The sequence below is a fragment of the Lactuca serriola genome, chromosome 9 (genome assembly GCF_051521515.1).
Source record: "Lactuca serriola cultivar US96UC23 chromosome 9, Lser_US96UC23_V15, whole genome shotgun sequence".
NCBI classification, from domain to species: domain Eukaryota; kingdom Viridiplantae; phylum Streptophyta; class Magnoliopsida; order Asterales; family Asteraceae; genus Lactuca; species Lactuca serriola.
Genome location: NC_136416.1, coordinates 6661596 through 6685541, shown reverse-complemented (window position 1 = coordinate 6685541; position 23946 = coordinate 6661596). Strand labels below are relative to the sequence as shown.

Genomic DNA, 23946 nt, shown 5'->3' with positions numbered 1-23946 from the left:
AAATCGATGCTTTTAAGGTATTGCATGTCCAATGCAACATTTGAGCTTAAATTAGGGCTTATATGAGGAAAAGGAGGTCAAAACCTCAAGCATGAGCTTAGACATCACCAAACTTCAGGTCCACCGCATATAATCACCAAGGGACTCTAAGGACCCATAAAGTTGTTAGATTTATGGAGTCCCAACACTCTAACTCGTCTAACCATGGATAATCATGCATAAAACCCTACATATAGCAATAAGGAATCATAAATCGTGAATCTTGGTTACTTATAAAGGTCCAAAGATGTTGCTAGAAGATGCAAATGAAGCTTCCAAACTAGATATGTGCTCAAAAGGTGATACCTTATTCTTCAAGCCACCAAAACACCACCAAAAGATTAAGAATCACAAACCTTTGAGATACCCAAAAGGTTGAGAACACCATGATTTCTGAAACTCCGGATGACACCATAAACAACTAACTACCTTCCGATATCGATGTTGATTTCATCCTCAGCAAGAAATATGCAACTTGATAAAGACATTCCTTACAGCTAACATGTAAGACCCAACTTCCAGTGAAAGCCGATCAAATTGGAAACTCCCAAAACTGCAACCACAAACCAACTTCATCAATACACTTCTCGAAAACCAGGAACTCATTAGTTAAGCTTCAGTAACCATACCCTGAGACTGGTGATCATCCATTCATCATAACTACCCCTAGTTCCCAGACCAATAATACCACCAATTCATGCCAAAAGAATACTCAAAACATCCCGATCGTGAGTTTCCACAAATCTCAAATCCGAAAGTTATGCCCAAAAACCTTAAATATACACTTAACTTCCTGACAACTTATCCCCAAACCACTGCTCCCATGAGTATAATGATGGTTCACCCAAGAATTTCACGTTGCATCTAAATCCCTTATCAGCTCGGGTAAACATTCACCTGGAAAATCATTTTAGACATTCAAAACGAACTTCATGACTCAAATGCCCCTAAATCCCATTTTAGTTTGTGAAATTTTCGATGTTTGGGGCATTGATTTCATGGGACCTTTTCCATCCTCTTCGGGTTTTATTTATATTCTTTTGACTATGGACTATGTTTCCAAGTGGGTGGAAGCAAAGGCTAACCGTACTAACGATTCAAAAGTTGTGATAGATTTCTTGAAGGCTAACATTTTTTCCAGATTTGGAATTCCAAAGGCCTTGATCAGTGATCGCGGTACACATCTTTGCAATCGTATGTTCGGGAGTGTTTTGAAGAAATATGGTGTCACTCATAAAGTTTCCACAACATACCACCCACAAACAAATGGACAAGCTGAGGTGATCAATCGACAAATCAAGGGCATTTTGGAGAAAACCGTGAATACAACAAGGAAAGATTGGAGTACACGCCTTGGTGATGCTTTATGGGCATACAACACCGCCTATAAAACTCCAATTGGAATGTCTCCATACCATATTGTTTTTGGAAAGCCGTGTCGATTACCCGTTGAGTTGGAACATAGGGCCTATTGGGCGATCAAGCAGTTCAACATGGATTTAAGTGAATCGAGCAAGAAGAGGAAGCTGGACATACAAGAACACGAGGAAATCCGCAATGAAGCATATGAGAATGAGGTTCTTTATAAGAAAAAGACCAAAGCATTCCATGACAAGATGATTACACGCAAGGTATTTCACAAAGGTCAAAAGGTACTACTTTACCATTCACGTTTTAAATTGATTCCTGGTAAATTAAGGTCTTGTTGGGTGGGGCCATTTATTGTCACTAATGTTTTTGAGCATGGTGCAATAGAAATCACAAGTGAGAAAACCGGGAATATTTTTAAGGTAAATGGTCAACGTTTGAAGCCTTATTATAAAACATTTTAAGTCGAGAATGAAGAGGTGGAGGAAGTAATGGATCTAAAGTATCAAGATTGACAAATAGTTGGGGTCCAAGTCAAGCCAACGACATTAAAAAAGGGGCGGCTAACCGGGAGGCAAATTGGGGGTATTTTTGTCATTTCTTATATTTTCATTGTATTTTCTTTGTTTTCAAACTTCCAAGTTGTTTTTCATGCTAAAAGAGGGTTAAAAATCATTTTTCAGGCAGTAGAGGTTTAGCAGGTGCAATTTGAAAAAGTGAAAAATTCAAATTTTTTGGCCTTCTCAGAGGTTTACACGGCAGTGTAAACTTATGCCTATAGTTTCCACGGGCCGTGTAAACGACCAAACCACGGTATATCATATTCAGCGTTTACACGACCGTGTAGATGCTACCCTTTAGTTTACACGGGCCGTGTAAACGTAAAAACAGAGCTGGACGATTTTAAGGCCAAAACTTGATTTTTTTACCTCATTCTTTTCACATAACCCGCGATTCTTTTCCTCCCTACTGCCCCTTTCGAAATAACCCTTCAAAATACTCAATCTTCCTCAATTTTGCATCCAAAATCAAGCTCTAAGGTATGGATTCTTCTCTTTTCTTCATCTTCTTTATCTTCCACCTCTATTCCACCCTTTTCATGGCCGATTTTGGGGTTTTTTGAGTAAACCTTATAATTTTTGAACTTCAAAATCTCAACCTAATGCTTGAAATTTCTTGTAGGATAAGCTTGGGGAAGCATTGGATATCACCATACCACCATTTTCAAGCACAAATCGGTATAATTGTTCCAAACTCTTACTTTGTGCATTTAGATAGAACCATATTCCTTTTTGGGTGATATTTGGTGAAACTTGCTAGTTCTTGTGCTTCAATTGTCTTAAATTGTGTGCAATACTTTGTTGATTCATTTGGGTAATGGCTTCCCGGGGTAAAAGACATATAATTGGAACTTCACATGATGAACAAGACCCACATGCCATGGACAACCCTTATGAATTTGGTCTTATTTTTTAGACCAATCGACAAGAGATCTTGTATGCAAATCTTGTTAGCAGAACAATAGGTGCTCAAAAGTTTGTGGACATCCAAGCCCTCAAGGATTTACATATCTATAAAGGTGTCCACAAGCTCTTAAAAAACATAGGATGAGAAGGTCTTTTGAATCTACATGCAGTTAGTTATCAAACACCAATGTTGGAACTTTTGTCCTCAATCACCTTTGACTATCAAACCCATCTCCTTACTTTCCGTTTGCTCAATCAAACCCATTAGTTTCATGCTGACATCCTTTGTGATATGATTGGCGCTCTCAAAGCAAGAAGGGATGTATACACAACAAAGGGCAGAAAAAATGTCGCTTTTGAGCAAAAATGTGCAAGTTTTTGGAGAAGCATCTCTTGTGAGTATGAGTATTAGTCAAGCACAACCAAAGCTTCTAGCATTATCCATCCGGTCTTGAAAGTCGCCCACCGGATCATTGATTCTCTCTTATTCCCTCAAGAAGAGATCAGCAAGGCTAATAAGAAAGAGCTAAAAGTCTTGTGGTGCATGATTAACAAGCCTGCAGAAGTCCCTCATTTTGGGTGTTGGGTGATTCAGAAAATGCTCAGAAGTGCTACGAGCAATGGTGGGCAGCTACATTGTGGAGGCATGGTTTCTATTATTGCTGAGCATCTTGGCCTCCATCTACCCAATAACCCAACAAATATAGTCATGGGCCGTACTCGTCTATCAATTGATGTTATAGAAAAAATGCATCTTTTCCACCGCCTTCCTACTGGGGATGTTCATTGGACAGTAGATGGGAAAGAGTATATATGCATAGACAACAAAAACAAGAAGATACTCAATTTAGCCAATGACATTCCATCAACCACTTGGAAACTCAAATCTAACTTAGGTGTTGCAGTAGATCATAGTCCTCCACCCTCTCCTCCTTCTGCTGGTGTCTCTAGCTCATATCGCCCCATTCCTTCTTCTGAACACAATCTTTATATGGGCGAGTTTGCACGCTTGAACCACCGTTACACCAACATACAACAGGAAGTCAAAGAAATTTATACGGGTGTCGCTGAAATCACTTCTGAATTTCGGGACTACCGTAACTTGCAAGAAGAGCGTTGGGCCCAACAAGAGCTACGGTGGGCTGAACAGGATCAAAGATGGGTCGCTCAAGAGCAACATAACCGCAACATTCATCACCTGCTGAGCGATATCCATAGAGTTCTTGTGCTCCCCACACAGCAGCAACAACCATCATCATCCCAACCCCAATGGCCTCCTTATTATCCTGTAGATTATCCTTCACGGTTCCCTCCATATCCACCGCCCAGTCCTCAATAGGACGGCTATGCCTCTCTCCAAGCATCGAGGACGATGCTTATTTTAAGCTTGGGGAGGGGCATCCATCCATGCATTATCCCGTTACATGTAGGTTGCATGTAATTTTGTACATTTTGCATTGCATTATTTTTCTTTTCATTTTTATTTTTCTTTGTCATTTTTAGAAAAAAAAAATTCAAAAATCCAAAAAAAAATTCTTTCTACTCTATTTTTTTATTATACTTTTGCATTTTGCATCTAAATTTTTGCATTGCATGATTTAAAAAAATGATCCAATTCCAAGCAACCAAATCTTCTCAAAACAATTGAGATGGTAAGTGAATTGTGTGCCTTGAGATTTAACCTGCTCTTTTTATTGAAAATTTGAAAGCAAGTTAATCACACACGAGCACATCTCCCGAAGCTACTTGTGCAAAGCAGAAAATAAGAAGATTGTCAACACTGGAGCATAACAGCAGGTATGAGTCGATTCTTTGGGACATATGACTGGTCTTATGAGTAGTAAATGCTCAATTGAACTTAAAATGCCAAATTCAAAATTTCATAAAAAGAATGCAAAATCTCAATGTCCCGCCTTCCAATGCTCTTAAAAGTCATTTCTACTCATTCCCTTTTATATACCATGCTTAGGGACATAGCTTTCAACTATACTTACGGCTCTTTGCATGTTAACCTTTAGTCCCTTGAAAAATGTCTTAGAAGTCCTTACGGTAATAGACCGTGAGATGTCCCACAATAGAAAAGTCAAGGACGAAAATATAAAGAAATTGGCCAAATAAATAAATAAATAAATTAATAAGAGTGTTATGTGTGTTATGTGTTAACCTAGTTATTTGTATATGTGTTACATAAAATAAAATAAAATAAAATAAAAATAAATATACAAAAAACGCTATTATTAAGTTAATATGTGACCTTTGGGATTCGAACAAGTAAACTCCGAGGGGTGTTTTACACCTAATCACCTAAAGTTGAATAGTTTGGGACTGATTGAGTTGACAATTCGTTACATGGGTTCCATAGAAAGTCATGAACTTAATAATAGCAAATAAAGCTAATATGTGGCCTTTGAGGTTCGGGCAAGTAAACCCGAGGGATCTCTTTAAATCTAGCACACTAAGGTCATTTGATTTGGATGTGTTGGTTGGAAGCCCGTTACACGGATTTCAAAGAAAGCCATGAGCTTTATTTGTAATATATATATATATATATATATATATATATATATATATATATATATATATATATATAATTAAGAAGTTTGTATACAATTGTGTTTATAGGTTAATTGAATATTGTGTTTAGGAAAAATACTTGGCTGTCAAAAGATTCCCTTGGACTTGGATTTGAATTTATGACATTGGACTGAATGTTAATTACTTTGACTGGTGTAAGTGGTTTGAAGTTTGTAACCAATCTGGATAAATATTAGGGAATTTTTAGAAAAGATTTTTCAGAAAAAGATTGTTGTTGACCAACAAATAGCTGGAATCAGACATTGTTATATTTTATGAAACAAAGATGATTGAGCATGTTTTGTCACATACAATTTCATGAGAGTAAGACCATAATTTGTTCCATGAATTGACTTGATGATATTGAAAGGGAATAAGTGTTGTGATCTTTGATTATGTTGAGTTGTATTAGGGAGTGACCAAAGTCTTATTTCTATTATCATATAATATTTTGAGACTAAAGCCAAGTTGACTCAAGGCATGACATGTACATTCTCAACTATGGTACAAAACAGGGTAATTGGGTTGGATCTTTTCATGTTTGTTTTGATTTCATGCATTAAGTTTCAAATAGTTTTAACTTTAATTTTCTTTTCTTTTATTCTATTTTATTTTCTCCAGTTTAAATCTTCTTGTTCTTTCTTGAGGACAAGAAAGGTTCAAGCTTGGGGAGATTTGTTAGGTGCATTTCATGCATTCATTTTGTAGTTTTAGTTCATAAAAGTGTATTGCATTTAGGTTTAAACTCATGCATTTTGCATATTTTTCGGGATTTTTCATGATGCAATTCCATTCACACACTTCTATGATATTTCAGGGATTTTTGAAGGTTGGATTTTGATGGAGGAAGTTAAAAAGAGTTGGAGACAAAGTTTCAAAAGTTTTTGAGCATTGAAGAGAGAAAGAATGAAGAAATAAAGAATTTGGCTTCACAGGAGTTTACACGGCCGTGTAAATGATAGCTTATAGTTTACACGGGCCGTGTAAACGCATATACAAGAGCAGTCTACCTTTCTTGTTTACACGGTCGTGTAAATGGCACCCTTTAATTTACACGGGCCGTGTAAACGTCTCGACGGTTTTTAGAGTAGTTTTACTCTCATATAATTCAGACAATCAGTTTTGTTGGAGTCAAGTCGGATTTTGGGCAAAGAGAAGGCGATTTTTAGGGCTTTTGGAGGTAGATTAACACTTGGAAACACTTTAATTTCCTTTTTGTAAGTCAATTTGAAGTTTAAACTTGTTTGATTTGTAGATTAACCTAGAAATGTGTGTTTGATTTCATCATCATTTCCGAATCTGAATTCCTAAGTATGTGTTGTTAGGTTGTAACTTGAACTTGATTTGTGTTTAACATCTAGTAATCTTTGATTTGATCTTAATCATGTGTCTGGTTTATTCTCTTTTTCACTTGATTAATGAATTAGGGTTTTGTCAATTTAGTTAATCAAATTGTAAAATTCGTATATGTTTTATGATTTGATGCTAGTAACATACACTTAATTGATTGTAATTAAATCAACGGGCACGGAAGCTACCGTTTCTAGAATGCGAGCAACCTAGCTTGCTGACTCTCCTAGTGGTTTGGCGGCAAGGAAAGGGGCATTCGGGAAGCGACTAGTCGCTTCTGGCGAAGCTTCTAGAAGGCCGACCACTACATAGAGAGATCCATATACCAGTCATGAGCGATAGCGAAGCCTAGAGAGGCGGAAGCAGTAGCTTCTAGGACGAAGCCGAGCCACTAGTGGAGCTTGAATTCTTCAATCCACTGATTCGTTCCTTCATATACCTCCCCACCAATAGATAGAGACAAATGGGAATAACCGAACCACGTTTACAAAATGCCAGTACCATGCAGCTGCTTCAAAGCCAACGTGATGCTCCTTGGTCAGATGACCAAGATATTGGCGAATACCACATATGATCGAGAAAAGATGAGTGTAATCAAATATTAAATGTTCATAATCCCAAACTTATGAGGAATATTGAAAATTGTTGGTAATTGTTGCAAGAACTTAAAGTCATTTAATGATTTGATGAAAGAGCTTATTTGAATCAAATCAATTAAATGATGTTTTATTTGAAGAACATGTTTTGAATAAAATATTTTTTGTCAACTTGGATATTAGAGTTTATTAGTATCTAAATTGCCAACCTAGATAGAACATAATCATATTCATTTTGCATCTTTCAACATAATACATGTATAAGAATCAAAATCGAAAATGTATTTCTTTTACTAAATTCTTTTAACAATCTTGTTTATTTATGAAGTTTAAATCTAGTTTAAACACAATCCACCATTTTAATATTATTTGTATTATGTATGAAAATATGGCAAGATAAGAAGTCCTGTATTCCTGTGGACCGACCCTGCTTACTCTATACTATCTTTAGTATAAGAAATAGTAGTGATTTGAGCTTTATTAATATTATTTTATCCCATTATTTGTTGGTTTGACAGCGAAACAGTAACGTAAAAAATAATTTTTTGATAAATTATTTTTTATCCTTATCAATCTAAACGAAAGTCGTAGTATATATTAAACCGATAACTTGCATAAAAAGAACGCCCAAATCTGACTTCGTATGAGGAAGTTATGATTTTTCTAAGATTTAGCATAGCAGTGCACAACCTGGAACTCGAATTTTAGATTGATCGATTTTTGGCCGACACAACCTAAATGAGAATTGAATATTTCATTGATAAGAGCTCAACGATAAAAAGACAGAAGAAAACGGAGTCATATGTAGAAGTTATGAATTTACACGGTAGTTTAACAGTGTAATCTTCTTATGCTGTTAAATTTAAAATCGTTCGAGAATTAGCCGATGGGGTCAAAAGAAAAGTTGTAGATCTTGTCAATACTTACGCGTTGACATAAAGAACGTCGAAAACATAGTTCGTATGCGAAAGTTACAGGGTTTAGAAGTCGACAGGGTGCTGCTGCAAAAGGGGTGATGTGACACAATATAAGCCACTATTTGTCCTCCATCAAAATGGTGACACTTGTCATCTACTTGACGAGTTGGAGGCCCAAAAATCATCGATTTGAGCCAATATTCAACTATAAATAGAGGTGCGAGGGTTGCTTAATTCTTCGCACCAAAAAGCCATTCTTTATTTCTCTCTCTACCCCCTCTCTCTCTCTCTAAACTTCCCAAACACCCCCAAGCCTAGGAAACTTCCCTAGCACTATAAGAAAGCCCCGGAGCGCCCGAAAGCTCCAAGAAAAATAGTTTTTTGGTTGGGAACTCTGCCCCCGCAGAGCCCGGTTTTCAAGCAAACCTCTCGGTTTCGTCGAAGCGAAGCGCTGTCCAAGTTAGAATCACCGCCTTATCAAGTAAGTACATAGTTACTTTCATCTTACACAAATATATGAAGTATTTTATATAAATTACCGATTGGTTTGAGCCATAAGAACATTCCTATGTGCACATGCAAACCCTAATGCTTGGATCTAGGTTTCTCTGATGAACATGCTTTTCATCCAAGACTTGCAAACCCTAGATCTATGATATATAATTCGAAATTAACATAACAAAGTAGATCTAGATGATTACCTCTTCTTGAAAGCTTGAATCTTGTTATCCTTGAAGCTTAGAGTCATAAATGTCACTCCTCTAATGGCTTACAAACACCAAGAAGCAAGAGAATGATTTGGAGAGAGGTTGTGGGCACAAAATCGGCTATAGCAACTCCTTAGGGTTTCTGGTAGCCGATTTCTGTAGCCCTTGGGGTCTTTAAATACTTGAGTTGCTAGGGTTACATCCTGAAACACTAATTGGATAACTTAGGCCTTAAGCAGTCCAATGATCCTTCTAGAATAAGGCTTGGACGAATTCAAGGAGTCCAGACACCTTAATTTCGTCCACCCTATAATCCATAAGGATCCACAGCCCAAAACCAACTATTACACAATTGACAGTTCCAACCCCCTTTATTTAATTAATCTCTTTTAGCCACAAAATTAATTATTAATTAATCCTTGTCTAATATTAATTAAACTATATGATTTCTCTTTTAATATATTAATCATATAATATATTAATAAATCATAAAAACCTCTTTATTTATAAATCATCCTATCATGTTACTTTGGTGAAGGCAACCCAAAAGGACCATGCACAACCGGGTCAAGTACTTACCAAATATAGTGACAGGCTTATACACTAATCCAACAGTCTCCCACTTAGATAAGTCTAGTAACTATAAATGCAAGCACAATCCAATTAGCAATCGTAGCTCTCAAAGACATTGTTGAACTCTGATCTTATCAGCAACCTGTCTTTTAGATAAAGGATCGTATAGTCCTCTGTTCTAGATATCGTGCGGACAATTACATGGAACATAGTCATACTTATTGTACAACAGTTTGTTTCTCGATCTCTGATTCGTTTGACATAGAACTTAATTAAACACATCAATTCCGTCCTAACCGGGCCCGGCACATAAGTCAAACTAAATCATCGAGGGGCCCCGATATCGATTTTATCCTCTTAGGATAAAAGGAACATATAAACTTCGACTTATATGCATTTATTCACTAACTAATCATACACAACAATGCATTTTATAACATCAAGTTACTGATGCATTTTCGCATTATCAATGCATAACCAATTACCAAACATGTGCCAATTAGTCCATTGGTTAAGTTTTTAGGTTAATTTGTGTTAAATAAGTCGGCCACCACCCAACTACGACCTCAGGTAGTGGTGGTCAACGGCAACTCATGGCGGCAGCCACCACCTCGTGGTGGTGGTGGTTATGATTCTAATCCAAAACATGTCCAACCAACTCAATTAACAATCCGATCACACATAAATGCACACCGCCACCCAACACGGCAGTTGGTGGCGGCAGAAGGCAGCAACCACCACCTCACGGTGGTGGGGGTGGCGATTTCCTTGATTATTTCGGCCAAAAATACGATTATACAACATAATATCCAAAGTAAACACACACACACACATGCAACCACCCTTGTGGTGGTAGGCAGTGGTCAGAGGTGCTAGCCACCACCTCACGGTGGTGGTGGTTCTCTTTTGATTTCCGATCATGCAACACACACATGCATTTCACGAGATCTGAATGCAACCACCCACCTGGTGGCGTACAAACGAACGACAACAACAACTCTAACAACGGGTGTTAGCGGCGACAGACTGAGCTGGGACATAGCACCGATGAACGACGAGGAAACAAAAGAAGAAGAGGTGGGCGACTCCCACCGAAAACAACAGAAACGACACCCGTAGATGGCTTCTTTCGATTGACCGCTGCCATAACACCCCAAGGCGGTCTTCGTCTTCAAATGCGGTGGGTGCGACGGAGGAAATGGTGGTCGCGCCTCCACCGGAAAACGACCACAGTGGCCATGGCTCCCGGTCCATCCGATCTTCACGATGGCTGCAACTCCGTCCCCGACTTCACCGACGACAATAACGAATACGGTGGTGCTTGGCCGTCCATGCAAGGCTAGGTGATGGCGGCGAGCTCAACTGCAGTGATGGTGGCTGGAGAGAAGGTGGCGGCTACCAAAGTTTAGGGTTAGGGTTTGGGAGTGATAAGGTGACGGGTTATATGCTTCCGTCCATTCTCAATATTTGACCATATTAACGTTTTTAGTCCCTCCTCCTCTCATTCTTTTCAATTAAAGTCCATAAATTACCATTCAGCCCTCAACACTCCAAAATCCTTTCAATTTAAGTCCAATATTACCATACACCTCCTGAATTTTGAAAATCTTTACAAAACCAATCCGGAACCTACACTTTTAACCCCCAAAATCCAAAATTATAGCATTTAACTCCTCGAAACCAACACCTTGCTAAATTATTATTGATTTTGGCTACAATAATATAAAATAATAATAAAAATTTGCATCTCCGGGTTTTTAGAGTATATAATTTATTTAATTTCAAATAGAATGTTACATTTTGTTTCCTAACTACATGGATCTAAAAAAAGCTAAAAAAATCTAGTGGTATGCAAAACATAATTTAAAACCCATAAAACATTTCAAAAATCAAACTGTGGTTACGAATAATGAAATTGATTTTAGCGAACCATATGGCTAATGGATAGTTATATGCAAGGTAACGATCTATTGGAAAATGTGTTGCTCATTCAATCCATCAAACAATACTAACAAGTCACTGTATGAGGTTGGACATGACTCTCATTTAATGGAGGATCAGTCACGGTCTACGGTCCAAGGCATTGGTAAAAAAATTGAATTTTGACAACACTTCAAAACACTATATTTCTCTTGCTCGTTTGAACTTTGAAGTTCACTTATTAGTTTATCTACTATGCCAAAGAATAATTAGATATAAGAACATACGAGATATTTGTATAGACTATAGAATAGCCATGGTATCATATACAATACATATCTCTATTCTAATCCTCATACTAATAAAAGAGTAGCTCTTTTGCCATGTGTCATCATATTAGACATTTTAATTAATATGTTGCCACTTGTCAATCTATTAGTTTTCTATTTTAAATTTATTAGATCTCCTCATTAATGTGATTCTATTTTAAATTTTAAATTTTAAATCATTGTTTTCATTAATTCACAAATAAAAAATATCTAATATATATTAAAAATTAATTTTATATATTTATTTGAATCAATGATTATAATTTCACATAACTAATAAAAATATATCTTAAATTAATAATTTATTTAAAATAACGTATTAATAATTTTGAGTTTTTACTATAAAAGTTTGATTAACTTTATAACCTTGGTTCCCACGGGTTATAAACTAGTAAATGAATAATTTTAATCTCCATTTGACATGTGTCACTTTAATACAACTCTTCATTAATATCATGTCACATGTCAAAGAGATATATTAGACAACAATTCAAAATTCAAATTTACTTTTTATAATTAAATGTTAAATTTGAAATTATAATAACTTTAAAAATTTAGTATATATCTCATAATTAATGGTTTATTTAAATGAATTGATAAATAATTTATGAGTTTTTACTATAAAAATTTAATTTATTTTATAACTGTGGTTTACACAGCTTATAAACTAATATAACTATAAAGAACATGTCTATATCATTCCTATTATAGACGCAACCATAAAAATATGAAATAATACACCTCAAAACCCATCCTATCTCTCTCTGTCTCTAATACTACCTCATTCACCATGTTGGAAGATTTAAATGTTCCATTATCAAAATAATTATATTTGGTGGATTATGCATCATGATCACATACTGTTACTTTATTAATGAGCACTATGAACTAATTCACCTAAAATATTTGGTTGATGGGTATTCTTCAACGAATATATATATATATATATATATATATATATATATATATATATATATATATATATATATATATATATATATATATATATATATATATATATATCCCAACCCGAATATTCTTTTCCGCTTCATATTCTGGATTAGCAAAATCTGTGATTACTAAACAATATATTACAATCGATTTAAAATACCTATGATTATTTTTCTCTAAACAATTTTGTTATTCCTTTAGTTCTTCATTTACAAATAAGATAACAAATAAAACAATTTCAATATCAGTTTCGATATTTTGAGATAATGTTACAAGTTATTCAATTTTTTAATAATAGAAAATCAATTTAAAAACAATGTTTTTGATTTTTAAATAGATTAATTATCATTAAATTAATTACTGGTTATACATATAAATTTATAGGTTTTTATCAAGATATACATATAATTAAAATTTTACAAAGATATAGACATAATTATATAAAAGTTACAAGAATATAAACAGATTTCTCTCAGTTTTATCCAATATATCCAATATGTCAATAAACTTTATTGTGTTTTCATGTTACATCATTACATTTCAACCAGTTAATTCTACTATTATCCATACAATATCAACACCAAATAATGAATGTCACATGAATGATATATGATTAAATAACAGTTTATCCGGTTGAAGTTTATCATAATATCAAAGATATCTAAAATAAAATTTAAAAATACAATTAAAAGACAAATAAGCTACATAGCAATTCTATTAAATTGTCATTTAATAACATTAACATACGCATAATGAATTGAAATATGTCCATGCGATGTACATGGGAACATCTAAAAGGATCATCCACAAAACATATCTGATATGCTTATAATTTATTAACTCATGTAAGATGTAAGATATAAATATTTTTGTCTTTTACTTATTAAATTATATGTTACTTTTTAATCATTTTTCATATTTAAGTCACTTGAATTTGGTTATGAATATTGCTTTAGACCATATAAAAAGGAAAGATTCCAGGTTTAAGGAAAATAGTCAAACAGTGGATGAATCAAGAAATTTGAAAAAGGGTGGCCGGCTATTTTCGAGAGAGGGTAGTTGGAATTTCAAACCAACTTCATTTCTGTCTCGATTATGATAATCACAAGTTCACAACACTCGCTTTCAAAATCTCCCCCGTTTTAACTCGATTGATACATTGCTACAGACATATCTGAAAGAAAAAAACGGGGCTGTTTGATGACAGAAATGGTGGTTGTACCAAGAGGAGCTGGGTGCGCCGCCGTATGTGGCGGCGGTTGTGCCGGAGATGACACAACAAAAGGGGGTTCTTCAAAAGAACACCAAAACCACCTCTCCTTAGTGGCTCTCATCATAGCAGCTCTAAGAAAATCAATGACAGCTTGCCGAGTTGATGATCAGAGGGAAGAATCAAAATCAACAAAACCAGCAACTCTTCATCATATGGAAATCGGTTGGCCAACTGATGTTCAGCATTTGACTCATGTTACCTTCGATCGATTCCATGGATTTTTAGGTCTTCCTGTTGAATTTGAAGTTGAAATCCCCTGTCGAGCCCCCAGTGCCAGGTGCTATAATTTTTAGCCTTTCTTCATTAATTAATCACTTTTAAGAACAATTTGCTCTAGATTTCAAAAACGTATGTGTACCTTACGATACAAATCGATTCCGAATGGAACCCACTTCTACGTTAGTGTTGAAATTTCTGTAAATAGTCCGAAATCTAGGGTTTATGAGTTCATTGACAAACAGAAAATGGTGCAAATTTGTCAAAGGAAATTGCAGCAAATGCCAAACTGGGACCCTCATATTACTAGCAAAACAATGAAAATTTGAAATCCAAAGTTGAATAATTGGAGTCCATTGACTGAAAATTTGAGCAAGGCCAGGTTGGATTAATGTTTTAAAAGCGATTATTCAGTTGTATATATCCATTGTTATACACTCTGTTGATGCAAACTAAGAAGAGCTAGGGTTTTAACTTGTTATGTGAAACCAGTGATAAAATGTTTTTGCAGTAAATTGAAATTGTGGGTTGGAGACATTTTTGCATTTGGTCACTTTGATTGTGCTTTTGACATATGTTTTGTTGTTGTGTAGTGTAAGCGTTTTTGGGGTTTCAGCAGAATCGATGCAGTGTTCTTATGATTCAAGAGGCAACAGTGTCCCGACAATTCTGTTGCTCATGCAGGAACGTTTATATGCTCAAGGAGGTCTAAAGGTATGCTACTTGCTACTTGCTACTTGTTACATATATCAATATATCATACGAAAAAGAGATAAGTATTTGGTAGAATCTCACACAATGAAAAGTGCTTGTGGATTGTCCCTCTTTAGGACGCCATTTGTTACATAGGTCCGGACAAAATATTTTTGATGATGATGATGTAGAGGGCATTCACGTCTTTTCCATAAATAAGAGATCGAAAGCGAGTCTCTGTCCACTTATTTCAACTTTTTGGGTGGGACAAAAATTTGCAGTTTTTGTCCCTCCAGCCTCCACATCCAATTCAAGCCAAACATAGTACAATGTCTTAGTGTTATGTTTTGTCCCACACACACAACCCCCAATCGATACCACAAATTTGGGTAGTGCTTGGTATGATGGAATCAAGAAGGGAATGGAGTGTAACAAACATGGGGTGTTTTTTTCTTCATTTGATCATGGAATGGAATGAAAATTTGCAATATAGTCCATTTTTATTTAACTAGATTATTATAACACAAATCCCTTTCAGAAGATTTTTGGATTTATAACAATTGTACTTTCTAAAAGTAACTGGAGCATACTATATTTTTTATTCAGATATTATTTGGATTTTAATTGGCTTTTCTTTTGTTAAAATTTATTAATCACGATAAAATAATGTATATGATAGAGTTAAAACTACACGTTGTGTTGTTATGTGATGGATCATCTCTAATGGTTAACCTCTCAAAAGCTTTTTTACTTTTGTCCCATCATTTACCTTTTATTTGACAATTGATAAAAAGGTTTTACCAATTAGCTTCTCCAATGGTTAACATTTTTCAAAAGTTTTTTTCTCCAAAATTAACTAATTTATCCTTTATCTATCTTAAATGTTTTATCAAGCCCACTCATATAATTTATCATTTTAGTAACATTTATCTGATATTTTTTTGCCGAAACTATAAAAGATGATAAAATTAATATATGTAGTTAAATAAATAACTATGTAACCGCAATATTTTATAATATTTGATAATTTTTGAATTTTAAAAGTTTTGACAACTATTTTTAAATTATATGATTTTTTCATTAAATATATTAATTTTATTTTGTTTACGAAATCAATTACGTAACTAAATATAAAGCCTAAAAGAAATTTAATATCTAAATATAATTATGGTATAAAATAGAATGTTACTAAATGTACGGATCAAATGTGACAAAGCCTAAAAGAAAATTAAAAGGTTAGTGTAAAGTAAGTGTTTGGAGTGACCTCTCAAATCAGCCTTTTTCTCCAATGGCGAAAAGTTTTTCAAAAGCTTATTCAGATAGTAAAAAGCTACCATCGGAGATGCTCTTGATGTAATATAAAAGTTTGATAAAAAAGATTCATTCCATTCCTACAGACCAACCATTACCAAACACACATTTAGACTTTTATAGTATTGAACCACCATATAGGGTATGATGTATTGTATCACACAAGCATGGATGGAGATGGACGTTCAAAATTATTTTTCTCAGTTTCGGCAGTAAGTCATATTTTGTAGGCGGAAGGAATTTTCCGTATAAACCCGGAGAACAGTCAAGAGGAGCGGGTGCGGGAGCAGCTAAACAGAGGCACGGTGCCCGAAAACATCGAGGTCCATTGTCTTGCGGGTTTAATCAAAGCCTGGTTCCGGGAGCTTCCAAGTGGTGTCCTTGATGGCCTCTCACCCGATGAGGTTCTACAGTGTAACACAGAGGAAGAGCGCGTTGAGCTTGTGAAACAGCTCAACCCCACACAATCTGCATTGCTTAATTGGGCTGTTCATCTCATGTCTGATGTCGCCCAACAACAAGAATCCAATAAAATGAACGCCAGAAATATCGCCATGGTCTTTGCCCCCAACATGACTCAGGTAGTAATACTAAATCTAATGAAATTCCTTTTCATCTTCTGTCTTGGTCATTTCCCTGATTATATGTTTAATTGGTGGTGGATTTTAGATGTCGGATCCGTTGACAGCTCTAATGCACGCTGTACAAGTGATGAACCTGCTCAAGACATTGATCGCCAAAACCCTAAGAGAACGTGAAGAGACAACCGCCGGAGTCTCAACGGTTTCATGTCCTTCCGACCATCATCAAGAGATGAAAACCAGATGTGAACCGGGAAGACAACCATCAGCATCATCATCATCCAAAGAACAAGAACAAGAACAAGAACAAGATGATGATGATGAAGCGGAATCATCGCTAAGCGAGATTGAAGAAAATTTTCTGAAACGAATCGAGGAGAACAAGAAAGCAAAGGATCGGTTCAAAAGAGAACTGGATCATCTGGTGACACAACGTTCAAGTCCAACGAGCGGGTTTGACTTTCAAGAGGAATCATCGGGTGCTAGTCTTAATAGTCTGGTTTCTAAAAAAACTGAAACCGCCATACACATCGTAGGCCGACATGGTAGACGGAATGGGAATGTATGAACTCATAATTTTCTGATTCTTGAAAACTTTAAGCAGTTGCTGCATATCAAAACCTGCTTGCCATGTCATGTTTTAGTTTTAATAATAACTTTGTAAAATGTAAACCAGCATGCCATGCCCTGTTTTATGCCAATCTTCTAACATATCTTCCTCATCTTGGTCTAGGGACTAGGGTTGCTTTGTTTGACTTGTTAATAAAGAGTCGGAAAAAGCAAACAGTCGTCCTTAGATTCTTTTTCTAGCGTCCACCACCATTTTCTTAAACATCCACGACTTTTTAAATTTTTATCACAAATTTAGAGCAAAAAGTAAAAAAGCACTGTCTAAATTCATTGAAATTTCATTATCTGATAATTAAATATAAATGTATACATGCATCACGGCGATTATTGCGTGATTATTCCAAGTAATTTGCCGTGATGCATGTATACATTTATATTTAAAGCTTTAAACCGTTTCCAAGATTTATAAATCAAACACAGATTCATTCCTACCAGTCAAATACTATTTGTAGATCATATTTCATATATAACACATAGATAGAGTTAAAAAAGACTAAAGGAAAGAAAATATAAGCTCAATCTGCTCAAACACCAAAGTTTGAGTTAGAACAGAACCATCTGTGTGAATTCGTTATTTCCTTTTTTTTAATAGCAAAATCACGAATCCAAACAAGTTTCCCAGAATTGTCTGTCATCCAGACTTGAAGAATCAACACACAACTCATGACATCTCTTTTCTTGGCCTATCATCTTGCTCTCACCCCAATTATCTTCGTCGTCGTCGTCGTCGTCATCATCAACATCATCATCAATCTCTTCTCTATTACCATCATAAACATGGCGATGATCATGATCATATTGACCATGACCAACACCATACGCATGAACTTGATGATGGTTATCATGGATGGTTTTGACATTAACATGGAATGAGTGATCATAACTGCAGGATTCAACGTCATCATCCATGGATTCTTTTTCTTTTTCTCCATGTTTTTCTTGATGATGATTATGGTAATGATGATGCCGAAGAACATCATCTGCGATGGCATCCTCAGAATCAGCAGATGACTCAAACAACAAGAATGGTGTCACATCAATCATACTATTCTTCATCTTCCAGTTACATTCCATAGTTTCAAAGGAATCAATGGAAATGAATTCAAGTACTGTTAATCACTTGGATTCTTTAATGCTGTAAGTGGCAAACTTTAGAAAAGTTATCAACTTTAATGAGCATGCGTTATATATATATATATATATATATATATATATATATATATATATATATATATATATATATATATATATATATTCTAATAGTGAGGTGGACGACGGCGGCAGATGGCTAAAATAGAAAATTAGGATGGGATTTATTGGAGGACTTTGACTGGTAGAGAAAATTAAAGTTCAAATGCAGTGATTATTATATACAGTTAAAGCAGATCATATTTTTTTCCCTCTCAAATAGAGTGATTATAAAGTAAGTTTATCGTGATGTTTGTGATTATCCATAAATTACATAATCGGGTAAACAAACGTATTTGTTCTAGAAAAAGTATACACGGATCTTTAACTAGCACGTGGGCATCACGTGTTTGTAACTTACCGAAAAGTAAACAAAAACTTAACGCCGTAACGACCACGTTGTCCTTTTTCAATTGTGAATAACTGAATATAGGATGAGAAAACCATAAAAAAAAAAAGCTAATTTAAATGTATATAATATGAATAAAAAGTTTAGAACATGTTTTCGGTTGATTATATATATATATATATATATATATATATATATATATATATATATATATATATATATATATATATATATATATATATATATATATATATATATATATATATATTGTTACGAGCCGGTTATTATTTTGGAATTGGGATATTGCCATGAATATTCTTTAAGATTTTTGAGTTTTTATGGTGGGTTTTTTTCTTCTATTTTATCTCATAATTTATTTAATTTTGGTTTCAATCAGTGGTGGAGTCAGAAAATTGGATTTTGGATATAAACATAGAAAAATTCAAAATAGTGTTCGACTGTTTGTACAAAGTTGCTTAATAGTAATTAGATATATTACTAATAATTTCGAATAATATCTACCATATGGAATTATATAAATTAATATTCAATAATCGATGACGACTGAATAAAAATTGGAATTTGGAAAGCAATTTATAGAGAGCCCTAAAATCAAATTAAAACAAGTTACAACATTCAATCTAGTAAAACTACACAATACAAACCAAATTATTTCTTGCTACATTGATAGAATTTCATGAACGAGAATATGATCCAATGAATAAACTCGGGCTTAGCTCCAAACTTCATAGAGATAACCCTAAAAATATCATCTAAAATACTACAAATTTATTCTCAACCAGGTTTCTACTTCCTAGTGATCACGAGCATTCAACTTGAAGAATGTAAATAAATATGCATGAAAAAGCAAGAAGTTACCAGAGACTTAGAGACTAAATTGCTTTTAATCCAGCAATCTCTCGCAGCTTCTCACACAATATAAATGTGATTGTTGTTTGTGGACCTAATCGTGCAAAAATTGCAAAGCCCCTGCAATATTTTTGAAGTCAAATCCTCATGCATCAGTTACATACGAATGAGGGTCTTCATGTCTTTTGCACAGACGAGAGATCGAGTGGGAGTCCATGTCCCACCTTATTGCAATTTTTGTCCTATTGACATCAGTCCCAGTCTCAGTCCAATAACACACATGTCAGACACAATACAACCTGTTCTGTAATGTCATGTCTAACAAACACAGGAGCTAAGGGAACAAGTATTGTTGGGGGTCTCACCCTTTGTAGAGTCCTCGAGGTCCCTCCGTGATCAGAACCTAGAATTCATTCCAACAACATTTGTGAATTGTGATTATAAGTTATTTAAAAAAAGGAGGATAAACAAAGAAGTTACCTTATATGTACAATGGAACCCGTTTTTGTAAGCTCCATCACTCATAGATTCTCGTTGTAACATGAGACGCGTTTTAACCATGTCCATAGGTGCAGTTATCAGTGTGCTCACCAAACCCGCTATTGTACTTGACCTTCACATCATGTAAGTCGCACTTTGAAATAACTATAACTATATATGTAATGTATTTACAATGTGACAAGTTATTAATATAGTATTTAAGTATTTCATGTAAATTGAAAGATTGTAGGCAGGGATGCTTACATGAAATGAAGATAGAATCCTTCTTCAAGAGGCGTCCGTTTCATTAAGACCTACATCATAGCCATATAAACAAAATTTATAACATGAATTACATATATATAAATGAAGAAAAAAAAAAAACAGTTTTAGAAGTTCACCCGCTTAAATTCATCATATGTTGCCAGCTGTGATGCTGTTAAAGCTCCTGCCCGGGCCATAGCGGGTCCCACCCCCTTCCAAAGAGCTGTTACGCCCTCTTTTCTGACAATTTTCTGCAGTTCATTAATTGCTCCTCTACGTGCATTAGGGTTCATTTGCAAACGCACCTATTCAATATGTTATGGATAAAAGCTCAATAATATGGATTAAAAAAAGTGTTTCCGGGTCGACCCAACCCGTTTTGACCCATTACCCAACCGCCCGTTTTGTGTAAAAGGTTAAGAAAGAGAAAGTGATTTTTACCTTACCTTTAGAACTTCAACAGGGTTGGTAAGCAAAGTGGCAAAAGCACCAGAAACAGCTCCAGATGCAATCTTCATGAAGATGTTAGTGGACTCAAAGGCCAGTTCACAGAAATTTTTACAAGGTTCATACAAACCTAAACGTAGACCTCCATAAAGAACTGACCTTGTCAATGCTGGTGTCAAACCAAGATACAAGGAACGAGTTCCTTCTTTCTTAACAACTTCAACAAAAGTTTGTCCCTGTAAACACCCAAGCATCAGGGCATATCAGTCCATTTTTCTTGTTAAAGCAGATATTTATGATGAATAATACCCAACATGACCTCTTCATACCATTCCAATTAGTGGACCTCTTTGTCCCACCAGTTGCATCTGCAGTCTAACTTTGAGTACATCTACATACAAATTGGAAAAAAACATATCAAATCAAATTTCAGTATATAGGGATTGTTATAAAACAAGTGAAACATGAAATTATTGAAAATTGAAGGAAGAAACCTAATGGATGGGTGATGCCCGTGGCTGCAGCAACAGCAACACCACTTGTTCCAAAGTGAGATGCAACTTTAGAGGGGGAAGCACACCAATTTTGATTGAATTTCATTCTAATTTCGCCTGAATATTCAAAATCACAAATCAGATCCCTACTTTCTCATCCAAATACCATGTTTACAGAAGTTTTCTAATACCAATGTCCTTTTCATACATGATTTTTACTCAGATGAAATCAAGCACAAGCACAAATTCGTCTGTAATGCAGAAACTTAGCTAAACGAACAAAACGGGAAACCACGAGCCATACCTTATGCTCGCGAAGAAGGGGTCAAAGGCATAAAACAACCAAAATAATCACAAATTTCAGCAAAATTAAGAATGTTTAAAAAGATTTAATCTTTAATGAAGTATATTTAGCATTAAAATTAAAGGGTTATAAGAGAGAACCTGAATCATTTGAGGGGTTCTGGAGAGAGGAACCATTGTTGATTCCTTCGGGCATCTGGTTAATTTTACTTTTCCTATTCGATTTTTGCTCCCCGCCTTGACCCACTTACGTCAAATGCAACTTTTGGAATCATTACAATAATGATCCTTTGGTTTATTGATAACTTCATTATATACGCCTTTGCCGTTCATAATTTGTTTTAGACAAAATTATGGTATCTATAGTTTCCTATGTGTCACAACTTTAGTCCTTATTAATTTTTTTTGACAAATATGATCTTTGTGGTTTTTAAAACTTACGTGGTTGATCCATGTGGCTTCTAAATCTTACGTGATTAGTCCTTGATCCACCTAAAATGACCTTTCTATCCTTTTTAATTTCTTTCATCTTTTCTTTTAACAAAATCTATTTATAAAAATAAAAGAAAATAAACAATTACCTTAACCCTTTACATCATCTCTTCCTTCGCGTTTTTTTCTTTCATTCTTACCCACCGACCATCATTTTTCCCTTCTTCTTGCCGGTAACCCCATCTGAAATCTAACATGTCTAAACCGTCAATAGTTGCTGCCCTTCAGCCTTCGTCGGCAATCCATCCTTACCTTCATCTCTCTTTATTTCTTGTCGCACCACATCAACCTACATCATCTCTCTTTCCAATTCTATCCGATGAAAATTCCAAAGATCCTTCAAAAACTATAAGTCCTCCAACCATTCCCCATCATACCATTGAAACAAGATTATTGTTCATCACCAGAATAGAAAGACCCACGATTCCATTCATGAGCTACTCGTTGGGTGGAATCACTGCCATGGGAGCTCCATAAAAAAGCTTGATTTGCTCCAAGAATTTTTTTTTGTTGCAGGCTTGATATAAATCCATTGACATTCAATGATAAATTAGCAAGTTGGAATGCAATCGTGTTACTATTCTGACCTGAATCTTGTTCTTCTACATAAAACTTACCGCCTCTTTTGTTCTCAGATTTCAGGTCATCGATCCTCCACTTCCCTCATCTCCTTCTCTTCTCCAATGGTTGTTAACCAACCTACAATTTCACTAACAGCACCACCTATGCCATTGATGAAACCTCTCTCGTAATGGACAAAGACCAATTAAACCCAACCATTGCCGCTTGATTCATCGCTACAAATGACAGTTGCCCTTCCTATTTTCCAGAGGCCAACACCATCGCCTTGTTGTTATAATCGGAACCGTTAGATTTTATATAAGAAATGGGGAAGTGGAAATCAGAACTAAACTCCAGAGGGAGGAAAAGACGGGAAAAATGAAATAAGAACCTCATTGTTACCATCATCATTACCGGCGCAAAACAATGACATCTCTGTATGAAGAGGAAACATCAAGCATTGACGGTCCCTATATGCTTGTTCTTCAATCCAAAAAAAAAAGAAAAGAGACAGTGAGAACAGAGAAAAACAAGAAGGGGTAAAGGTTGGTAAAGAAGTGGGTTTGGTGGGCCCAATCTAACATTTATTTTTTTAGTTAAAATTAATTAGAAATTATATAAGAAAAGTCTAAAAGAAATTAAAAAGGGTAAAAAGATCATTTCACATTGTCCTACTTACAAGTTTTAGAAACCACATGGACTTTGTATAAAAAAATAAAAAAGGACGAAAGTTGTGCTATTTGATAAACTACATGGACTATTTATGTAGTTTTTCCTTTGTTTTATTAACTTCGTATTTTATAATATTTGAGCTAACTTCTATAATAATGTATAAACTTCTATAATTATATAAATATATCCTTATAAAACCTAAGAGCTTCCACATCGGTCTATCAACGCTCTTGCAAACAACAAATAAAAGGCCACGTGTGTATTCTTTTTTCAAACTGTGAAAGTCTTTCAAAAGGCTATGTGTTCCTACAATTTATTAAATCTCTAACTAG

At 35.0% G+C, this 23946-nt stretch overlaps 2 protein-coding genes across 5 annotated transcripts; one reads left to right on the top strand and one right to left on the bottom strand.

Moving 5' to 3' along the window:
* The first annotated feature begins 13773 nt into the window (after nt 1–13773).
* Nucleotides 13774–17536, top strand: LOC145073680 (rho GTPase-activating protein 2-like). Its single transcript, XM_079020195.1, has 4 exons — nt 13774–14340; nt 14873–14993; nt 16514–16864; nt 16953–17536. Exons 1-4 carry the CDS (start codon nt 13991–13993, stop codon nt 17430–17432), a joined length of 1302 nt encoding a protein of 433 aa, XP_078876321.1. The 5' UTR covers nt 13774–13990; the 3' UTR covers nt 17433–17536.
* Nucleotides 17537–19606: 2070 nt separating this feature from the next.
* On the bottom strand, nt 19607–23383 carry LOC145074850 (Mitochondrial substrate carrier family protein). Of its 4 annotated transcripts, none has more exons than XM_079021172.1 (9): nt 22031–23362; nt 21587–21703; nt 21422–21483; nt 21092–21328; nt 20783–20950; nt 20646–20695; nt 20382–20514; nt 20267–20304; nt 19607–20021 (listed from the first exon to the last, which is right to left on the bottom strand). In XM_079021172.1, exons 1-9 carry the CDS (start codon nt 22083–22085, stop codon nt 19925–19927), a joined length of 957 nt encoding a protein of 318 aa, XP_078877298.1. In that variant the 5' UTR covers nt 22086–23362; the 3' UTR covers nt 19607–19924. The 4 variants fall into 4 exon arrangements, with proteins under 4 accessions (XP_078877298.1, XP_078877300.1, XP_078877299.1 ...); XM_079021174.1 differs by lacking the exon at nt 22031–23362 and adding an exon at nt 21891–22010; XM_079021173.1 differs by lacking the exon at nt 22031–23362 and adding an exon at nt 21795–22008.
* Between the last annotated feature and the right edge of the window lie 563 nt (nt 23384–23946).

Excerpts from the sequence above, each read along its gene's own strand:
- LOC145073680 (XM_079020195.1), top strand. The coding sequence starts at position 13,991 with ATGACAGAAATGGTGGTTGTACCAAGAGGAGCTGGGTGCGCCGCCGTA. Across the intron at positions 14,341-14,872 it reads TGTCGAGCCCCCAGTGCCAG|TGTAAGCGTTTTTGGGGTTT; the intron begins GTGCTATAATTT and ends GTTGTTGTGTAG. Across the intron at positions 16,865-16,952 it reads TTGCCCCCAACATGACTCAG|ATGTCGGATCCGTTGACAGC; the intron begins GTAGTAATACTA and ends GGTGGATTTTAG.
- LOC145074850 (XM_079021172.1), bottom strand. The coding sequence starts at position 22,085 with ATGCCCGAAGGAATCAACAATGGTTCCTCTCTCCAGAACCCCTCAAAT. Across the intron at positions 21,329-21,421 it reads GAGGTCCACTAATTGGAATG|GGACAAACTTTTGTTGAAGT; the intron begins GTATGAAGAGGT and ends GGGTGTTTACAG. Across the intron at positions 20,022-20,266 it reads CCTCGAGGACTCTACAAAGG|GGGCTTTGCAATTTTTGCAC; the intron begins GTGAGACCCCCA and ends AAAATATTGCAG.